Source organism: Dendrobates tinctorius, unplaced genomic scaffold (assembly GCF_039654945.1).
Source record: "Dendrobates tinctorius isolate UK_male_01 unplaced genomic scaffold, ASM3965494v1 ptg000150l, whole genome shotgun sequence".
NCBI lineage: Eukaryota > Metazoa > Chordata > Amphibia > Anura > Dendrobatidae > Dendrobates > Dendrobates tinctorius.
In genome coordinates, this window is record NW_027361817.1 from 11,390,488 (window position 1) to 11,409,986 (window position 19,499).

General features: G+C 42.7%; 1 protein-coding gene across 3 annotated transcripts in view; it reads right to left on the reverse strand.

Moving 5' to 3' along the window:
- Window positions 1–2,912: 2,912 nt before the first annotated feature.
- HECW2 (HECT, C2 and WW domain containing E3 ubiquitin protein ligase 2) overlaps window positions 2,913–19,499 on the reverse strand; it is a 395,637-nt gene continuing 379,050 nt past the window's right edge. For 2 of the 3 annotated variants that reach the window (XM_073546703.1, XM_073546704.1), the window contains exons 27-30: window positions 15,392–15,506; window positions 14,139–14,224; window positions 12,164–12,276; window positions 2,913–7,994 (exon numbers count right to left, since the gene is read on the reverse strand). In XM_073546703.1, the coding sequence (XP_073402804.1) occupies window positions 7,883–7,994; window positions 12,164–12,276; window positions 14,139–14,224; window positions 15,392–15,506 (426 nt within the window). In that variant the 3' untranslated portion in view covers window positions 2,913–7,882. Of the gene's footprint in view, window positions 7,995–8,418; window positions 9,388–12,163; window positions 12,277–14,138; window positions 14,225–15,391; window positions 15,507–19,499 lie in introns of those variants that run through there. The other variant, XM_073546705.1, reaches the window with a different exon arrangement.

The window sequence follows — 19,499 nt, forward strand, 5'->3', positions numbered from 1 at the left end:
CATTTCAGAACACAGAGAAGCGGGATAGTGACACTAATGGAGTCATCGCCGCTCACCATCTTGGTGGAGTCCTCAAAGTTTTGTAGGATGGTGCATATGCCTGACATCCATGTCCACTCCTGTAGTCTTATGTGTGGAGTCTGCACTGAATACTGATGGCCTTGTTGATGCTGGTAGTCCTGATCTACATGTCTCACACTGGTAACGCCCCCTTTCATTTAAAATAAGCTCCGAAAGCAGATTCTCATGCAGAACAGGGTCCGGTCCATAGAATTTAACAGTTGATTTGCGTAAAGAAAACCATGGATTTCTCTGGAATAAGACATCAGATCGCAGATATCAAGGTACAATTTTGTTCAACTTTCTATGACCTACATGTCCATATAGATGGCATAGGGGGGTTGATCCCGCTGAGAGATTAACCTTTAAATAAAAAAAAAACTATGAATGTCCGCATCTAGCTATTGCCTCATATCACTTCTCCCCTATGCCTCAAAACTACTGGAACAACACGTCCATCTTGAACTGTCCTCCCATCTCTCTTCTTGCTCCCTCTTTGACCGCTTACAATCTGGCTTTCGGACGCATCACTCCACTGAAACTGCCCTGACTAAAGTCACCAATGACCTATTAACCGCCAAAGCCAAGCGACATTACTCTGTGCTCCTCCTCCTGGACCTGTCCACTGCCTTTGACACAGTGGATCACTCCCTATTATTACAGACCCTCTCATCTCTTGGCCTCACTGACTGGGCCCTATCTTGGATCTCGTCAGACCTAACAGACCGGAGATTCAGCGTCTCCCACTCGCACACCACCTCCTCACTTCGCCCCCTATCTGTCAGAGTCCCACAAGGTTCATTCCTAGGGCCTCTGCTCTTCTCCATCTACACCTTCGGCCTCGGACAGCTCATAGAATCTCATGGCTTTCAGTAACACCTCTATGCTGATAACACACAGATCTACATTTCTGGACCAGATATCACCTCCCCACTAACCAAAATCACACAATGTCTGTCTGCTATTTCATCCTTCTTCGCTAGATTTCTAAAACTTAATATGGACAAAACAGAATTCATCATCTTTCCCCATCTCACTCGACCCCCCCCAATAGACCTATCCATTAAAGTAAATGGCGGTTTATTCTCCCCAGTTCCACAAGCTCGCTGCCTCGAGGTAATCCTCGACACTGATTTCTCCTTCAAACCACATATCCAAGCCCTTTCCACTTCCTGCCGACTTCAACTCAAAAAAATATTTCCCGGATCTGTACATTCCTAAGCGAAGAATCTGCAAAAACCCTAGTCCATGCCCTCATCATCTCCCGCCTTGATTACTGCAACGTCCAGCTCTGTGGCCTCCCCTTTGACACTCTCGTACCCCTCCAATCTATTCTAAACTCTTCTGCACCACTAATTCACCTGCCCCCCCGCTATTCCTCTGCCTCTCCCCTCTGTCAATCCCTGCACTGGCTCCCCATTACCCAAAGACTCCAGTTCAAAACCCTAACCATGACATACAAAGCCATCCACAACCTGTGTCCTCCATACATCTGTGACCTCGTCTCCCGGTACTTACCTGAACGCAACCTCCGATCCTCACAAGATCTCCTTCTACAGTACCCTCTTATCTCATTGTCCCACAATCACATACAAGATTTCTCCCGCGCATCACCCCTACTCTTAAACTCTTTACCTCAATATATCAGACTATCGCCTACCATGGAACCCTTCAAAAAGAACCTGAAGACCTACCTCTTCCAACAAGCCTACAACCTGCAGTAACCACCAATCGACCAAACCGCTGCATGACCAGCTCTACCCTCGCCTACTGTATCCTCACCCATCCTTTGTAGATTGTGAGCCCTCGCGGGCAGGGTCCTCTCTCATCCTGTACCAGTCGTGACTTGTATCGTATAAGATTACTGTACTTGTTTTTACTATGTATACCCCTCCTCACATGTAAAGCGCCATGGAATAAATGGTGCTATAATAATAATAATAATAATAATAATAATAATAATAATGTTTGATATCTCCTTAATGGTACTGATCTGGAGAATGATATTGCCAGATAATTTTTACCACATAGTGAACACTATAAAGACTCAAAAAAACAATTGTGGAATTGCGCTTTTTTCGCAATTTCGATGCACTTGGAATTTTTATCCTGGCTTTCCGTCATGTGATAAAATAAAAGATGTAATTCAAAAGTGCAACATGTACCTCAAAAAACAAGCACTCAGAAGGCTACATCGATGGATAAAAAAAAAAAATGGATGGCTCTTGGAAGAAGGAGAGGAAAGAATGAAAAGTGCAAAAACAGAAAATAGCCATGCTAGGAAGGGGTTAAAATATCTTTCAAAATTGTGATATTTTATTCTGAATAACAATGTTCCAGAGTGCAGGCCACTAGGTACCTGTCTCTGCCTGTTGGGAAGTATAATCCATTTTTAGCATCAGAGACCTAGAGGCAGATTACAGAATGAGAAAGTCTTTGTCTTTCTGCTCCTGCTCTCCTGTCTGTCAAACTACATGCTGCCATAACAGAGGCGGGCTTTCAGTTCAGGACAGTTCAGCTGTTGGACATTAGCAGATATAATGCTGCACACTGGGAAGTGCGGGAACAATGGATTGGTGTAAATCTCCCTCAATAAAGCCCCCCGTTACACATAACGATGTCCCAGCGATCCCACCAACGATCCGACATGATGGGATCGCTGGGACATCATTAGGCTGATTGCTGGTGAGCTGTCACATAGACAGCCCCTCCAGCGATCAGGACCAGAGAGCAAGCTGGTTTCCAAGGTAAACATCGGGTATCCCGGAGCCGCAGTATATCTTATTTAAACTGTCTGTATATACTGTCTAATGATCATTATGTGAAAACCAAACAATGTTACAGGGAAGAAATTCAAATAGAAAACTTTTTTTTATTGCAGGTGCTAAAGCATACATACAAGCACATTTATGCTGTTATAGAAATGAAGCTTGTTCCTAAATGTTCATCAACATTTAAAATATTTCCTTGTAAATTGTACAGTAGCGTATAAAAATAACCAAATGTATTTTCTTGTGTATGGCAATGCATTAGTTGTCAATGTAACAGCGTACTGTGTAAGGTCTATGCTGTGAGAATTACAGATGAAAGCAGGTCTCATCCTCTGCCATTCTAACGTTTTTATAAAATGGTTGGAAAGTAGTGTTTTACTGTTTAGTGGGACGGCTACAATTCAATGACAAATGCAGATGATATGCAATATGATTCAAGTCATACAAAAACAACGTCCATGCTAAATATCAAAGTACCTAATGTGACATAAATCAGAGTCCTAACTCATTCGGTCTTTTAGTCCTAGCTATATAGGTCTTCAAAGGGGCAAAACACCTTGGATAGCAGTCGGACTCATTTGGTCAACAGCTATTCTCCCGAGCAACCCCCTCCCATAACACATGAATGCATTTTTAATAGGGAAAGAAAGTTAAAGGGGCTATCTGGGACTTTTTTTTATGATGGCATTGAGAACTAACAGGCATGTAAGCTGTTAACCATCTGAATGTTCTGCCCACCTCCGATTTCTGCTAGCTCAGAGTGGTCACAATCCACTCCTGCCAGCAATTTCATGGCTTTTGCTGACATCACGTCGATGGAGCAGCTGCTTATCTTCTGCATGACTGCCGATGTGCTGATTAACAGCCGGCGCCCTCCTGCCCAATCAGCATGATGCCGGCAATCACAACCCGCTGACAGAGCTGCCCAGAAGAGGAAGAGCTGCCCTGTTGACATGAAGAGGCACAATTGCCGGGAGGAGCAATCCACGAACACTCTGAGCCGGTGCCAGCTAGAACAGGCAGATAGTTCGCAACTACCTGCAAGTTAGTTCTTACACCCATGGTAAAAAAATATAAAATAGTCCCAGAAATCTTCTTTAAAGGGAACCTGTCACCTGATTCATGCAGCAGACACAGTGAGCACTGTGCATCATAGCCTGACTGCACGATTGCAGGCAGATATATCTTGGTCTGAAATACTCCAGAGTTTCAAAGAAAATATGCTTTAAAGATCCAACAGGGGACCACAGTCGAACACAAAACACTTTGTTGGCACCGCATGGCTGGTTTCTTCTAGCCTTGCTAGAGGGATTGACAGGTTGTTCACTATAGAAGAGATCTGTCAGTCAGCTGGAGCATCGCTGGGAAAAGCCAGCTGAGTATGGTGCCGGACAAGTCTGGTCTCCTGTTATGGTCCTCGGCCGGTTATTTTAAAGTACGGTATATTTTCTCTGAAACACCGTAGTGTTGCAATCAGGATGAATCAGGTTCCTTTTAAGCCTCTGCACCTGTTCTTTGGATATCTTCATACACATTAAATGGTTGGCTGTTCCCGCCAAAATCTGTGTGTTTGGCCATGATTCCTCTGAGGTTTAAGGTCACTCCTGCCCATCAGAACCTGCTGCATTGTTTGCGAGGCACAACTTCGTACATTTTGTGGCATCTCTGCCTGGTACAGTAGCTCAGTCCCATTCACTTGAATAAGAGAAGACAACTGCTACAAAATAGAACATTTTAGAAAAATAAGAGATAATCAGCACTCCTCTCTTGCTTTTCTAGGAAAGAAACAAAAGCAGTGGTTTGAGAACTCGTCCATAGTGGATATTGGTGTCTTTTCCTTCTGTGGGAAAATCTTGTCAAACCCAGAATGACCCACCAACAATACCTACAATTAGTGACACTAGAAGTGGGAGGATCGGGTTAGTACTGCCCACACTTTCTTTTCACAGTAGGAGACCTGCTGCCCACCAGAAAATGGCATTCATTTACATACGCACAATGCACAAAGCTTAGGAAACATTCATCAATGATTATTACAATGAGATATGTGGACCCCAGATCCTTTTCATTCTCCGATCATAAAATGCCTCACAAACCTGCTAAATGACGAGTAGTGGTGAGAGATTCTCCTCCATTTTTCATTTTCATAACAATTTTGAAAAAATACTAAAAAAGTAAATGTTTTTATACTAATTCCCAAATATATGAAGTAAATAAATAATAACACAATACATATGGTGCGTCATGGTGGCAGACACAGTCTGTATATCATCAGAGCCTTAAGGAAGATCTCCAGTCTGATTTGTAATGGAAATAAATATTTAACACATAAATGATGCACCAGATTTCCCCGACTTAGGATTAGTTCCCATGATGAGTGTTTTGTGAGTTTTGACGATGTGAATGCAGCGTCTGACAGTTAAGTGGATGGGATTGATAGAAATCTATGGCCACTGTGCTTCTTTTACGCCATTGACCTGCCGTGCGGGCTTCAAATATGCATATGTCAATCTATCCAGTCGGTACGCTGAGTTTTGTGTGTCCCCACAGAATTGTGGAAATGCACTAAAATGTATGTGATCCGCACATCATTGTATCAATACATTTTTGCCAAAGCTTAATTCCAGGATGTATAAAACAAAGCCGCTTTATTTAAAACACGACATACCAAAAAGAGGTAAAAACACGATAAAAATGCATCTAAAAAAATGCACTGAAATAAATACAACTAACCTCATTTACATACCAGATGCAGAACTGCTGTAGAAAGCCTGCAACATCAAAAACTCTCCAAATACTCATCATGGGAACGTAGGCTAACTGTCAATCTTTTACTAGGCAGCAGGCAGATTTTTGATAATTAACATGAAAATCACTCTGTGCATCCATTCAATCCCCTGCCTTTCCCAGAATCTTAGCGGATGTTTTCAGACTAAGGGTACGCTCACGCGACAGTAGATTCTCTCATCCAGAGAATCAAGCAGATAATGGTAATGACACTCTGATGAAACTATGATCAGAGTTTAATCTGAGCACCAGTTTAGTGTGATTTGATCCGTCTCGGATGAGAAAACCATAGCACACCATGAGAACATGAAGAGCAAAACTTCCACATCTCCATTTTGTAAGTCTGAGGAAATCGGACTGCACTCAGATGTCATCCAAGTGCAGTCCAATGATCTCCACACACTCATAGACTTGAATAGGTTGGTGGCATATGATTTCAAAGGTAAATTGAAGAATGCTATGAAAAAAAACGGTCATCAGCACTCCCCCAGTGCTCCGACTGCTGTTCTATAAAACATCAAATAGCATTCTGCCGTGTTATACACCTGTGTGAGTGAGCCCCAAGACTTATCTTTCCGAACAGTGGGGTTAAATCAGCAATTCAAGGTCATGATAGCCTTGTGTTTCTGTAGCTTGTATCCCGATTATGGCCGAAATCTAACGCTAGACCTAATCTTAAGTCATGGCCTCCTTTACCAGAACAGGCTAACAAACAAAAAATGACATTATTGCTTGCTGCAAGCCAGAGCTGTGCAGATTACATTTTCCCATAGCTAGGCCTTGACTGGTTGATTTGGACAAACAAATCATTTCGGAAGATTTCAGACAACAGTCAATGGAGCAAAATGCACCAAATTTATTGCCAATGGTGCCTCTTCGGCTAGACCAAAGCATGAAAATGAAATGTCCACCAGCTGGGAGCCTATGAAGATTTAGGGTATGTGCACACGCTGCGGATTCTGCTGCGGATCCACAGCGGTTTTGGCTCTGCGGGTCCACAGCAGATTCTGCTGCGTTGTACAGTACCTTTATTTCCTATGGAAAAAAAAAAAAAAACGCTGTGCACATGCTGCGGATTTTTCCGCGCGGTTTTGCTGCGGGTTGCAATCCGCAGCATGTCAATTCTTTGTGCGGTTTCCGCTGCGGTTTCACACCTTATCATTATGAGGTGTGAAACCGCAGGGCAAAACCGCAGATAACCCGCAGATAAACCGCAGAACTTTTGTCCTGCGGATTTACCTGCGAATTTCTCTACAAAATCCGCACAACCAAAAAACTACGTGTGCACATAGCTTTACAGTTTTCTATTCTTATTAATCAACAACCTTCCTGATCGTTGCTAGCTACGGTCCCTCTGTTACCTGCTAACTTATTATGCCACCTTTATACCCTGACATAAAGAAAAAAAGTCACACATTTCAGGGCAGACATGGCAGGTGCCAACACAAGACTTTCATGCCACAAAACTACAGAAAAATCAAAAATGCCCCCATTCTGTTCTATTCTCTAGCGGATGATCTGGATTAAGGCTACGATAATACTACGGCACAGATTCCTGCTTTCTTATGTAATCTCGATAATTAGAATAATTTAATAACAATTACAAATAATGCTCATACCAATCAATATATTAAAAGACGTAAAGGACGGCATCGCGTATAGACGCAAAGAATAAATAAAAAAAATTTACAATACATTTCATTATTTATAGTGCTGGCATGTGAGAGTATAAGTTAAAAACAGTATTAACAGACAGAGGTGTAGAAAGCAATAACATCTAGGTGAACCTTTAACTATACATTGATCTACAGAATGTGCAGGCCTTTTTTGCAAGTGTAAAATCAGGTAAATCTGATAGTTTCACTAAAAGTTCGTAGATATAAACATGCATAGGTTTTGACACTTATAAGTAGTAAGATTGTCCGTCCCTTACAGGCCGAGCTCGGCTTAGGATGCATACCATGCAAGCACCTAAACATTTCCTGTAGAAACTGGAATGCATTATATAAGTGTACGTCCCGTCTCATGTCCATGGATTCCAGTGCGCAGGACTAGAATGAGATCACTAATTTACACGGATGACATTCATCCTGGTGCCATTTTCATTGCGGTAAAATAGGCTTCTTCTGGTAAATTCCTCACACATTCTTGATACATCTCTGGTATATGTCCATATAAGTTCACGGATTTAAACGCAACCTATTTAATAAGTTCCTTGTTATAAAATGACAGTCATTTCGATGTTTAGGGCAACGTCTATGGGACTACTCAAGGCCGAACGTACTGGTTTCCTCAACAGCGGTTAACAGTTTCTCGTACAGCATAGAAAAAGAAGGATACGGAGGAAGATCCAGGCGATTAAAACAGGTATGAGCCCTGCAAAAACAAACATATATATAAATATATATAACCTTTCTTGCTGTGATATGATGTATGAGTTGTTCTGGTTGTATTAGTCAACCACATTTGGAATTATTTCAGTGGCCTCAGGCAGAATAAAGAATGCTGGTATCGCGGCTGCGACTCAGGATGAGCCGAAGTAAAGCAATGTATGTAAGTCATAAGGCGCATGGAAAAGTGAGTGAAATATTTCTGGAATAGTGTAAAATATAAAGCTGTACAAAAAATATGCAAATATATGTGATCTACAGGTGAATATACAGTCCAGGATCAAAATGATGGACACACCTGTTCATGCAATGGTTTTCCTTGTTCTTATTGGAAATGTGCACATTATAGATTCAGGCTGAAAACAGCAAAACCACAAGGGGACACATATGGAAACATGGAGAAAAGTGTGTAAAATAAACAATAATATGTATTAAACCTTAGATTACCCCAAGTACTCCCTTTTAAGACATTTACACCCCACTGGCATTTTTTCAAGCAGCTTCATCAGGTAGTCACATTGGAATGGCTTTCCAATAATCTTGAAGACGTTCTCACAGGTGCTGAGTACTTGCTGGATGCTTTGTCTTAACTCTGCAGTCAAACCCACACCATCTCATTCGGGTTGAGACTGGGCAATTGTGAAGACCATGTCATCTGATGCAGCACTCCATTCCCCTCCCCTTACATAGACTGGATTTGTGTTTTGGGTGATTGGCCTGTGGCAACACAAATGATTGTTGCACTAAGCACAAACCAGATGGAATGTAATGTAGTTGCAGAATGCTGTGATAGCGACTGAAAGGTGTACCTAGAAGTGCACTAAAAATCTCAGATTTTGACTTCTCAGACTACATTAGAGATTTCAACTGATCTAGTGTCAAGTCCTTGTGTTGCTTGGCCAAAACAAGTCTCTTCTAGTTTGTGGTCCTGCGTAGTTGTATTTTGTGGAATTATGACCATAAAGCCTGCTTCTTGTAGTCTCCTCTACACAATCGATGTTGGGTGTGGTGTCTGCTACTTTATATCTATGGATCATTTATGAGGGTTGTTATCTACGGTGCTCTCAATTTGAGGTTTCTGAGGCTTTTAACTGATAAACCTATCCTCTGCAGCAGAGGTAATTGTTGGCCTTCCTTTCCTGGGATGGTCCTCTTGAGTGCCAGTTTCATTTTAGTGGTTGATGGTTTTCATGACTGTATTTGATGCTGCCTTTAAGGTTCTAACAATTTTCCAGATTATCCGACCTTCATGTCTAAAGGTAATGATGGACTCTCATTTCCCATTCCTTAGTTGAGCGATTCTTGCCACATTCTGGATTGGAAGAGTTCTGGAATTGGACTCAGCATTGATTGCATGGAACTATGTACCAACACTACCTCTGAAAAACACATGTAATTGTTGCAATCACTTTCTGAAGGCCGGTGTTTCCACAAACATAAAGATACCAAATGTAAATTTTTGGTGAAGAATCAACAACAAGTGGGACACAATTGTGATGTTGAATGAAATTTATTGGTTATTTTAAATTTTTGTGGAAAGTCAAGAACTGAAAAGTGGGGCGTGCAATATTATTCGGCCCCTTTACTTTCTGTGCAGCAAACTCACTCCAGAAGTCCATTGTGGATCTCTGAATGATCCAATGTTGCCCTAAATGACTAATGATGATAAATATAATCCACCTGTGTGTAATCAAGTCTCCGTATAAATGCACCTGCTCTGTGATAGTCTCAGGGTTCTGTTTGAAGCACAGAGAGTATCATGAAGACCAAGGAACACAACAGGTAGGTTTGTGATACTGTTGTGGAGAAGTTTAAAGCCGGATTTGGATACAAAATGATTTCCAAAACTTTAAACATCCCAAGGACCACTGTGCAAGCGATCATATTGAAATGGAAGGAGTATCATACCACTGCAAATCTACCAAGAGCCGGCCGTCCCTCTAAACTTTAATCTCAAACAAGGAGAAGACTGATCAGAGATGCAGCCAAGAGGCCCATGATCACTCTGGATGAACTGCAGAGATCTATAGCTGAGGTGGGACAGTCTGTCCATAGGACAACATTCAGTCGTACACTGCACAAATCTGGCCTTTATGGAAGAGTGGCAAGAAGAAAGCCATTTCTCAAAGATATCCATAAAAAGTGTCATTTAAAGTTTGCAACAAGCCACCTGGGAGCCACACCAAGCATGTGGAAGAAGGTGCTCTGGTCAGATGAAACCAAAATTGAACTTTTTGGCAACAATGCCAAACGATATTTTGGCGTAAAGGCAACACAGCTCATCACTCTGAACACACCATCCCCACTGTCAAACATGGTGGTGGCAGCATGATCATTTGGGCCTGCTTTTCTTCAGCAGGGACAGGGAAGATGGTTAAAATTGATGGGAAGATGAATGCAGCCAAATACAGGACCATTCTTGAAGAAAACCTGTTGGAGTCTGCAAAAGACCTGAGACTGGGACGGAGATTTGTCTTCCAACAAGACAATGAGCCCAAACACAAAGCAAAATCTACAATGGAATGGTTCACAAATAAACGAATCTAGGTGTTAAGGCCCCGTCTCACTAAGCGATCTTGGTAGCGAGATCGCTGCTGAGTCACAACTTTTGTGACGTTACAGCGATCTCACCAGCGAGATCGCTGTGTGTGACAGCGATCAGCGAGCGGCCCCCCTGCCGGTATCGCTGATCGATGGAAGAAACCTCTGGACATTTCTTTGGTCGCTGGTCTCCGGCTGGCCAGCACGCATCGCTGGCGGGAGACCAGCGATCAGGTGTAAAAAATAATAAAAAATATAGTTATTCTCACCTTCCGACGTCCTGTTCAGCCATCCTGCCTCTCTCCACGCTCCGGCCCCAGTGATCCTTTGCATGAATGACCGCGAGATGTCACGGTCTCGAGGGATAACAAAGTCTCGCGGTTATTCATGCAAAGGATCACTGGGACCGGAGCGTGGAGAGAGGCCGGATGGCTGAACAGGACGTCGGAAGGTGAGAATAACTATTTTTTATTTTTTTTATTATTTTTTACAGCGATGGCCAGCGATGCCGCACGCTCGGCATTGCTGTGCTGATCGCTGGTGAAGCTGTCTGTGTGACAGCTCACCAGCGATCACATAGCGACTTACCAGCGATCCTGACACCTTGATATCGGTGTCGGGATCGCTGGTAAGTCGCTTAGTGTGACGGGGCCTTTAGAATGGCCAAGTCAAAGTCCAGACCTGAATCCAATCGAGAATCTGTGGAAAGAGCTGAAAACTGCTGTTCACAAACGATCTCTGTCAAACCTCACTGAGCTCGAGCGGTTTGCCAAGGAAGAATGGGCAAAAATTTCAGTCTCTCGATGTACAAAACTGATAGAGACATACCCCAAGCGACTTGCAGCTGTAATCGCAGCAAAAGGTGGCACAACAAAGTATTAAGTTAAAGGGGCCGAATAATATTGCACGCCCCACTATTCAGTTTTTGAATTTCCACAAAAATTTAAAATAACCAATAAATTTCGTTCAACTTCACAATTGTGTCCCACTTGTTGTTGATTCTTCACCAAAAATTTATATGTAATTGTAGAGGTTATATTTTTCACTGATGCACCTCTTCTCCTAAAGTGTGAGCGGCTTGGAGTGACGAGATATGTCTGGGATCTCTACCTTCATTGGGATTGTGATATCCTAGCTATTTTATCAATGATGATTGCAGCCCGACTCTCACGTCAAATGTCCATTAGGGGTATCTGCACAAACTCATCAATATTGAAATTGTAAAATGGAGTTATGGAAATCACAGGATGGATAGACATATTCATGATATGCAAATCATGAAAAATGGAAACAAACTCTACAAAACATCTCGCATTTATTCAGTATCGAGTATGAGAAATCCCCGCACTCACATTAGTTGTATTTCTGTGCATGACGCTCATAGATCAAGATATTTTGTCATTTTTTTATTTGCACAACAGTAAATGTGTATAGATCCTGTGATTTCTATAATCCTGTCACTTCTCTTTCTTGGTGTTGCAGTTAAAATGTTGAGACGTGTATAGATACATACGGTTTTGTACAGTTCATATTAATATTACATTTACGTCTCATTCCTTATCTATCACTGCCATTTTAATAAATGCTCTAGAGCAAACACTATACATTAGTTACCTGGGAAGAGCTGATATTTTCCCCCATTTTTCCACACAGAATCGTCGTGGCCCATTGCTGCCTCTGAGAGATGCAAAGCCTTCATATGGGATACTGGAGGTCCCAGTAACAAACTGGCAAAAATGGAAGGAATTAAAGATCTATCATAAAACATCTGCTAGAAAAAGGTAAAAGCAATATCATCAACATATATGAGTAATGTAACACAGTATTTAGTATATCTAATGGCAAAGTAGAGGCATCAGCCTGACATCAGACTTTGTGTCATTACCACCAAATATCACAGCTGTTACTGTTACGCGTGGCCATTATTAGAGCCTAAAATCTGAAGTCACAGCGACTCATCGGGTCAGTAACAGGATTGGCGTTACTGATAAGCTACATGTCCCCGACATTGTACCTACGGTAAATATGCTTTCACTGCCCAGGTAACCTTGTCTTTCCTATAAAGCACCACAAGCGTGTTTTTTTCTGAATTGCAGCTCTGGAGTGGTGCTACTAATTTAAGGTCCCTGACCCTAGTTTTATCAGCGCTGCTCCAGTCTCACACCGCCATCCTGTGACCGTAACGTCTGACTAAATGGGAGTCAGAGGTAACAGTCATTGGAGCTCAATGTAAGTCTGTGAGCCAGAACAAGGCCAGAACGAGGCTTTCATACATTGAAAAGTCACCTCCAGCTCGCTCCAGTGTTTGCTAGAACAGGTCATAAACTGCTGAAAACTGACTGGAGTGGTGGCGATAAAATATGAAGACATTGGTGGGTGCAAAGTGTAAGATAAGAGTCAGGGACCTTAGATTAGAAGCACCACCACATCGGTGTAATAAATAACCCAGTATCGATGCAGTATCCAGGAGCAGCCACTACACATGGTATAGGGATGAGGAGTCCAGCTCTGGTTCATAGGTTTTCAGCCAGACGAAACCAGAATTAGAAAACATGGCAGCAAAAGCATGTGCTGAATATACGAAAACGGAACTGGAAACAAAAGAATTCGCAATAGGGTCTCAACCGGTAAAATAGAGGTGGCAAGGAAAGGAATTCACTCACCTTGTATGGTTGCTACAAAGCAACATATAACTGGCATGAAATATAGATCAGCTGCTGCAAGGACATTGGTCACTGGAGGGACCAAACAGTGCAAAACGATCGGGAAGGAGATGTCACTCATGCGCTGCTGAATATGAATCCACAATGGTTCCCAAAGGTTAAAAATTATAACATATATTGTACATGTTTACAGGGTCAACGCATTTCGAGGTTGCGTAGGACCTCTTCATCAGGAAAGAAATCTGGTCTCTGTCCTGATGAAGAGGTCCTACGCAACCTAAAAACACATTGACCGTGTAAACCTGTACAATGTTACAATTTTTATCCTTTGGAAACCATTGTGGATTCATCTTCAGCAGCGCATGAGTGACATCTCCTTCCCGCTCGTTTAGCATGTACTGAAGACTGAATGTTATTACCATATAGTATTTTTTTTAATTTGCTTAATATTTCATGAACTTATATTGAGAAAGACTAAATTTTGCAGAGTGAGGGAAATATAACTTTGATCCTTTGATTACTGTATTCCAACTGCGGAGGGAGTCACGGGGGTGGTGTTGCTCTCCTGAACGGTGAAACTGGTCAGTCCCCCTCCTGGTTTGACTGGCACAAATCCTGGCGCATGCGCAGTGAGAGGAGGCAGGCGGCCAAGCCTTCATCTGCTTGTGATGACATAACTGGCCTGCGGGACTGGACAGCCTGATTGTACAGGACAGTGGCTCCATCACTATACTTTAGAATCTACTCTTCTGCCAGAAGATCATCATTGTGAACCCGTTCCTGTCCTGAATGACAGACTGGTGGCGGTTTGGTGGCTAAACCCCGCTGCCAGGTTCCCTATATGTGAGATTTCTCATAATGAGCTCTGTCTGCTACATCTACTCAACTCTTCATTTAGTAATAAAGTTTGGAAATGTAACACTTACTTGTAGCAAACGTAGGCGCTGCTCATTATTAAACCTTTCTACTGCTGCCCAGAACCACCTTATAACAATATGATTGTCATGGTAACCTAGGGGCAATAAACAGTTAACATGTCAACATTATCAGCTGCAATTACAGGAAAGGATCTTTGTTTAGGATGGGTATACATGGGAATGAGGGGCTTATGGATAGATATATATTAAAGAAAAACAAACTCTTTGATGCTAACATACTATCCCAACTGCAGGTTAGGCGAGGAAATGAGGGAGAAGCTTTACACTGCCAGGACTGGAATCATTCACATTCAACCTGTCAAAAATGTTCATTTTAATGGTTTTTTTTGCTGCTTACATATTTTTTAAAGCAACCGCAACAAAAATGGACAGATTAGAACAGGGGTGGGGAACCTCAGGCCCCAGGGCCATTTACGGCCCTTAATGACCTTTTATCCGGCCCCCGGGCAGATTCTCAGGGACTGCAGTGCTGTGGCAGGGAGTTGTATTTTGGCTACCACCAGCTCCTTAATTTCTTCTTGCTCTGTGAGCACACACACGCAGTGTTCACTACTGAACACTGAAGGGTATGCAATGAAAGATTACGTCCTAACACCAGTGCCAGAGTCAGGATGTACTTTGTGGGCGGAGTTTGTACGGCCCCCGAAGGATGGTATAAATATTAAAATGGCCCTTGGCAGAAAAGATTCCTCACCCCTGGATTAGAAAATAAAGGAGATCACAATTTTCTTTTTTATCAAGAGACAGGATCCAGAGATATATTTCTTAATGGAAGTCAATGGCATCAGTGCAGCCACACATCAAATGTAGCACTGACAAATGTGAACTGAGCCTGAACGCCCCGGTGTAAACCTCTCATTGTAATGTGTATGGCGGATTCTGGATGTTCCCTCAAACGTGATACTGGAGAAACGTAGGATGGGGCACGCTGTGATTCGTAATTCAATCCTTTGGTTCCTGCAGGAAATAATCTGCAGCTAGAGACATCTGTCACAGCTGTCACCATTGAAAATAACTAATCGCGTGTGCATATGTACGGGGGGCGTAAGAAGAATGTCTGATGGCCAAGATATTAATCTTCATGTTAATGGAAACTTTGTGCTAATAGATTTACCTAATGGAATCTATTAGTAAAATTGTCCTACTACAATGGTCAGCATGGCTGTAAGCCAAAGCCCCACACTGAGCGCGAACATGTAGCTCCGATATAACTGGACTTCGGTCACAGAACATTTCTTTACCTCCTCTGTACTCTGTGTTATTTCTCCAATCACCCAAATCAATCTCCGCTGTTCCCGCTATAACCAGCTCAAGTTCCCTTGCATCAAAAACGGACACCAGGCGAGCGTCTACCACCTGCAGGAGGCAAGGACACGAAAACACAGCACTTATGAAACATCTTACCACGGACAGCGTATATCTGTACAACCTCTGGATAGATACGTTACAATATGGACTACAAGGTAAACATTCCCTCATATCCCAGCATTTCGCTATAGAAGCTTTCCTACAATATTGTGCAATGGACTAAAGGAACTGGTCCAGATTCACCAAAGCCATTCCATCAGAAACCTGGCAGCAACGCTTTAAAAAGTAACAAAATGTGGCGATGTTTGGAGTTTCCATGATAGTTAAGGCCAGCTCCAACAAAATGGGCAGAAATTGGGCAGGACAGGGTGACGGACGCTCCTCAAATTCATGACGCAAACCACGCCTATGTCTCTTGTGATCTTATTTACTCATGGAAGTTTATTTTTTGGCATTAGTACAGTATATTACTAACCAAACCATTGTACTACAATGACATAACCTTCAGAGGTTATGGGGACAAAGATCAAATTCATTTATTTTTAATTGCTAATATTGTGCAAAGATATTAACTACACAAAGTGCTATAAGTGTACTGAACACTCAGATAAGGTAATGCATGAGATTTTTACAGCTAAATGCGCCAGAAGTCTGGGATAATTAAAAACGGTCTTTCATGGCTTGCACCATATTTATTATGTGACTAGCTGAAGAGCCCGGCGTTGCCTGGGCATAGTAACCAACTGTGGTTAGTTATAACAAATTATAATGATTATATTGCACATAAAAACATTTCACATTACATATTCAACGCTACAGATTTGCAACACAAATTAACTAAACGATTACCCAAGTATCCTCTCCTGTGTGATACTTTCTGCTGAGCTGTGTATCTAATCCTATCATGTGTTACTGACTGCTCAGCCGTGTATCTAATCCTATCCTGTGTGATACTGACTGGTGAGCTGTGTATCTAATCCTATCCTGTGTGTTACTGACTGCTCAGCCGTGTATCTAATCCTATCCTGTGTGATACTGACTGCTGAGCTGTGTATCTAATCCTATCCTGTGTGTTACTGACTGCTCAGCCGTGTATCTAATCCTATCCTGTGTGATACTGACTGCTGAGCTGTGTATCTAATCCTATCGTGTGTTACTGACTACTCAGCTGTGTATCTAATCCTATTCTGTGTGATACTGACTGGTGAGCTGTGTATCTAATCCTATCATGTATGTTACTGACTGCTGAGCCGTGTATCTAATCCTATCCTGTGTGATACTGGGCTCCCCCTGGAGTCTGTGTCAGAGGGTGGTCTGTGTTGGCACGGTAATAAATTGTGTTATTTCCAGCTTTACAGAAGGACGATAACACCATAGAAATGATAAGAATAATAGGCCTCAGTAACCACAACTGTCTACAAAGAAAACTGTTGCTGATAGCAACCAATCACAGCTCATTTTTCATCTTTTAAACAGTTCTGGGACAGCGTGGCGAGTTTTGAGTGGCGACTTTTGTGTTTGGACTTTTATGTGGCGAGGTTGGTGTATGTGTGGTGAAATGTGTGCTGAGTGTGGTATATGTGTTGAAGCACATGGTAGTGAGTCCCCCTTGTTCACATCTGGCAGCTGTCAATTTGCCTCCAACACTTTTCCTTTCACTTTTTCCCCATTATGTAGATAAGGGCAAAATTGTTTGGTGAATTGGAACGCGCGGGGTTAAAATTTCGCCTCACAACATAGCCTATGACGCTCTCGGGGTCCAGATGTGTGACTGTGCCAAATTTTGTGGCTGTAGCTACGACGGTGCAGATGGCAATACATACATACACTTTTTCCCCATTATGTAGATAGGGGCAAAATTGTTTGGTGAATTGGAACGCGCGGGGTTAAAATTTCGCCTCACAACATAGCCTATGATGCTCTCCGGGTCCAGATGTGTGACTGTGCCAAATTTTGTGGCTGTAGCTGCGATGGTGCGCATGCCAATCCCGGACATACACACACACATACATACTCTCCCACATTGAGCTTTATATATTAGATTTATGGCAAAGGAAGAGGGGTAATTAGAATTTTTATAGTTTTTATTTTTTTATATTTGTACTTTATTTTTTAGCACCCTTTGGAGACTAGAACCTGCGCGATGGTCTTATCACTTATACCACACACTGCAATATCACAGTATATAGTCACACTGCAGTTTTCTTATGAAGCTCAGCCTGTCGCCTGTGGCTGAGCTTCACAGTAGATCCATGATGACCGTTATGGGGCGTCCAACAAGCCCCCGGCTGTCATCGTAACCCATTGGTTTCCTGACATTGTGTCATGGGGACCTGATGGGAATCTGAGCACACTGGAAATCTAATATATAAAGCTCAATGTGGGTGTGTATGAATGTGTGTGTGTATGTCCGGGATTGGCATCCGCACCGTCACAGCTACAGCCACAAAATTTGGCAGAGTCACACGTCTGGACCCCGAGAGCATCATAGGCTATGTTGTGAGGCGAAATTTTAACCCCGCGCATTCCAATTCACCAAACAATTTTGCCCCATCTACATAATGGGGAAAAAGTGTGTGTGTATCACTCCCCTCCCCTCATTATGATGTCATAATGGTTGCCATGGCGACGCTGATGTCATCATAGGTTGCAAGCCTCGCCCCTCATTATTATGTCATAATGGTTGCCATGGCGACGCTAATGTCATAATAGGTTGCAATGGCGAAGATGCTGTCACAATGGTTGCCATGGAGACGATGATGTCTTAATAGGTTGCAATGGTGACGGTTATATCATAACAGTTGCAATGGCGATGATGATGTCATAATGGGTATATGGGCACGGGACTATGGGATGGAGGATATGTATGATGGGTATATGGGCACGGGACTATGGGATGGAGGATATGTATGATGGGTATATGGGCACGGGACTATGGGATGGAGGATATGTATGATGGGTATATGGGCACTCGACTATGGGATGGAGGATATGTATGATGGGTATATGGGTATGGGACTATGAGATGAAGGATGTGTGATGGGTATATGGGCACTCGACTATGGGATGGAGGATATGTATGATGGGTATATGGCCACGGGACTATGGGATGGTGGATATGTATGATGGGTATATGGGCATGGGACTATGGGATGGAGGATATGTATGATGGGTATATGGGTATGGGACTATGAGATGAAGGATGTGTGATGGGTATATGGGCACTCGACTATGGGATGGAGGATATGTATGATGGGTATATGGGCATGGGACTATGGGATGGTGGATATGTATGATGGGTATATGGGCACGGGACTATGGGATGGAGGATATGTATGATGGGTATATGGGCATGGGACTATGGGATGGAGGATATGTATGATGGGTATATGGCCACGGGACTATGGGATGGTGGATATGTATGATGGGTATATGGGCACAGGACTATGGGATGGAGGATAATTATAATTTGTTATAACTAACCACAGTTAATTACTATGCCCGGGCAGCGCCGGGCTCTTCAGCTAGTTACATTATATAAATGCTGCTGTCAGAGATTGACAGCAACATTTTAAATGGTTAATGGCAGATGCCGGCAATGTAACACAGCCGGCATCTGCTGCGTATGAAGTCTGCTACATACATTCCTTATCAACCTATGATGAAAATGTATGATGTAGGTCATTAACAGGTTAATAATAATCAATATAACAACAATACTTACCAAAAATGACACTTATCACTTATACAGTATAGGTGAATAATTGTCTAATTCTGTCTGTCTGTCTGTAACGGAAATCCCGCCTCGCTGATTGGTTGCGGCCTAACGGCTGCGACCAATCAGCAACAGTCGCTTAGTTGTCGCGGCAACATGGCCGCATCGCTTATTGTACAGGCACATTACAGAAGTTAAAGGCATCACTGCTGCACCGCTCATTACACAGGCACAGTCCTGTACATGTTCTAGAATACCCGATGCGTTAGAATCGGGCCACCATCTAGTAGGTGATAAATATCTGAATGCTGGGGGACTACCACAAT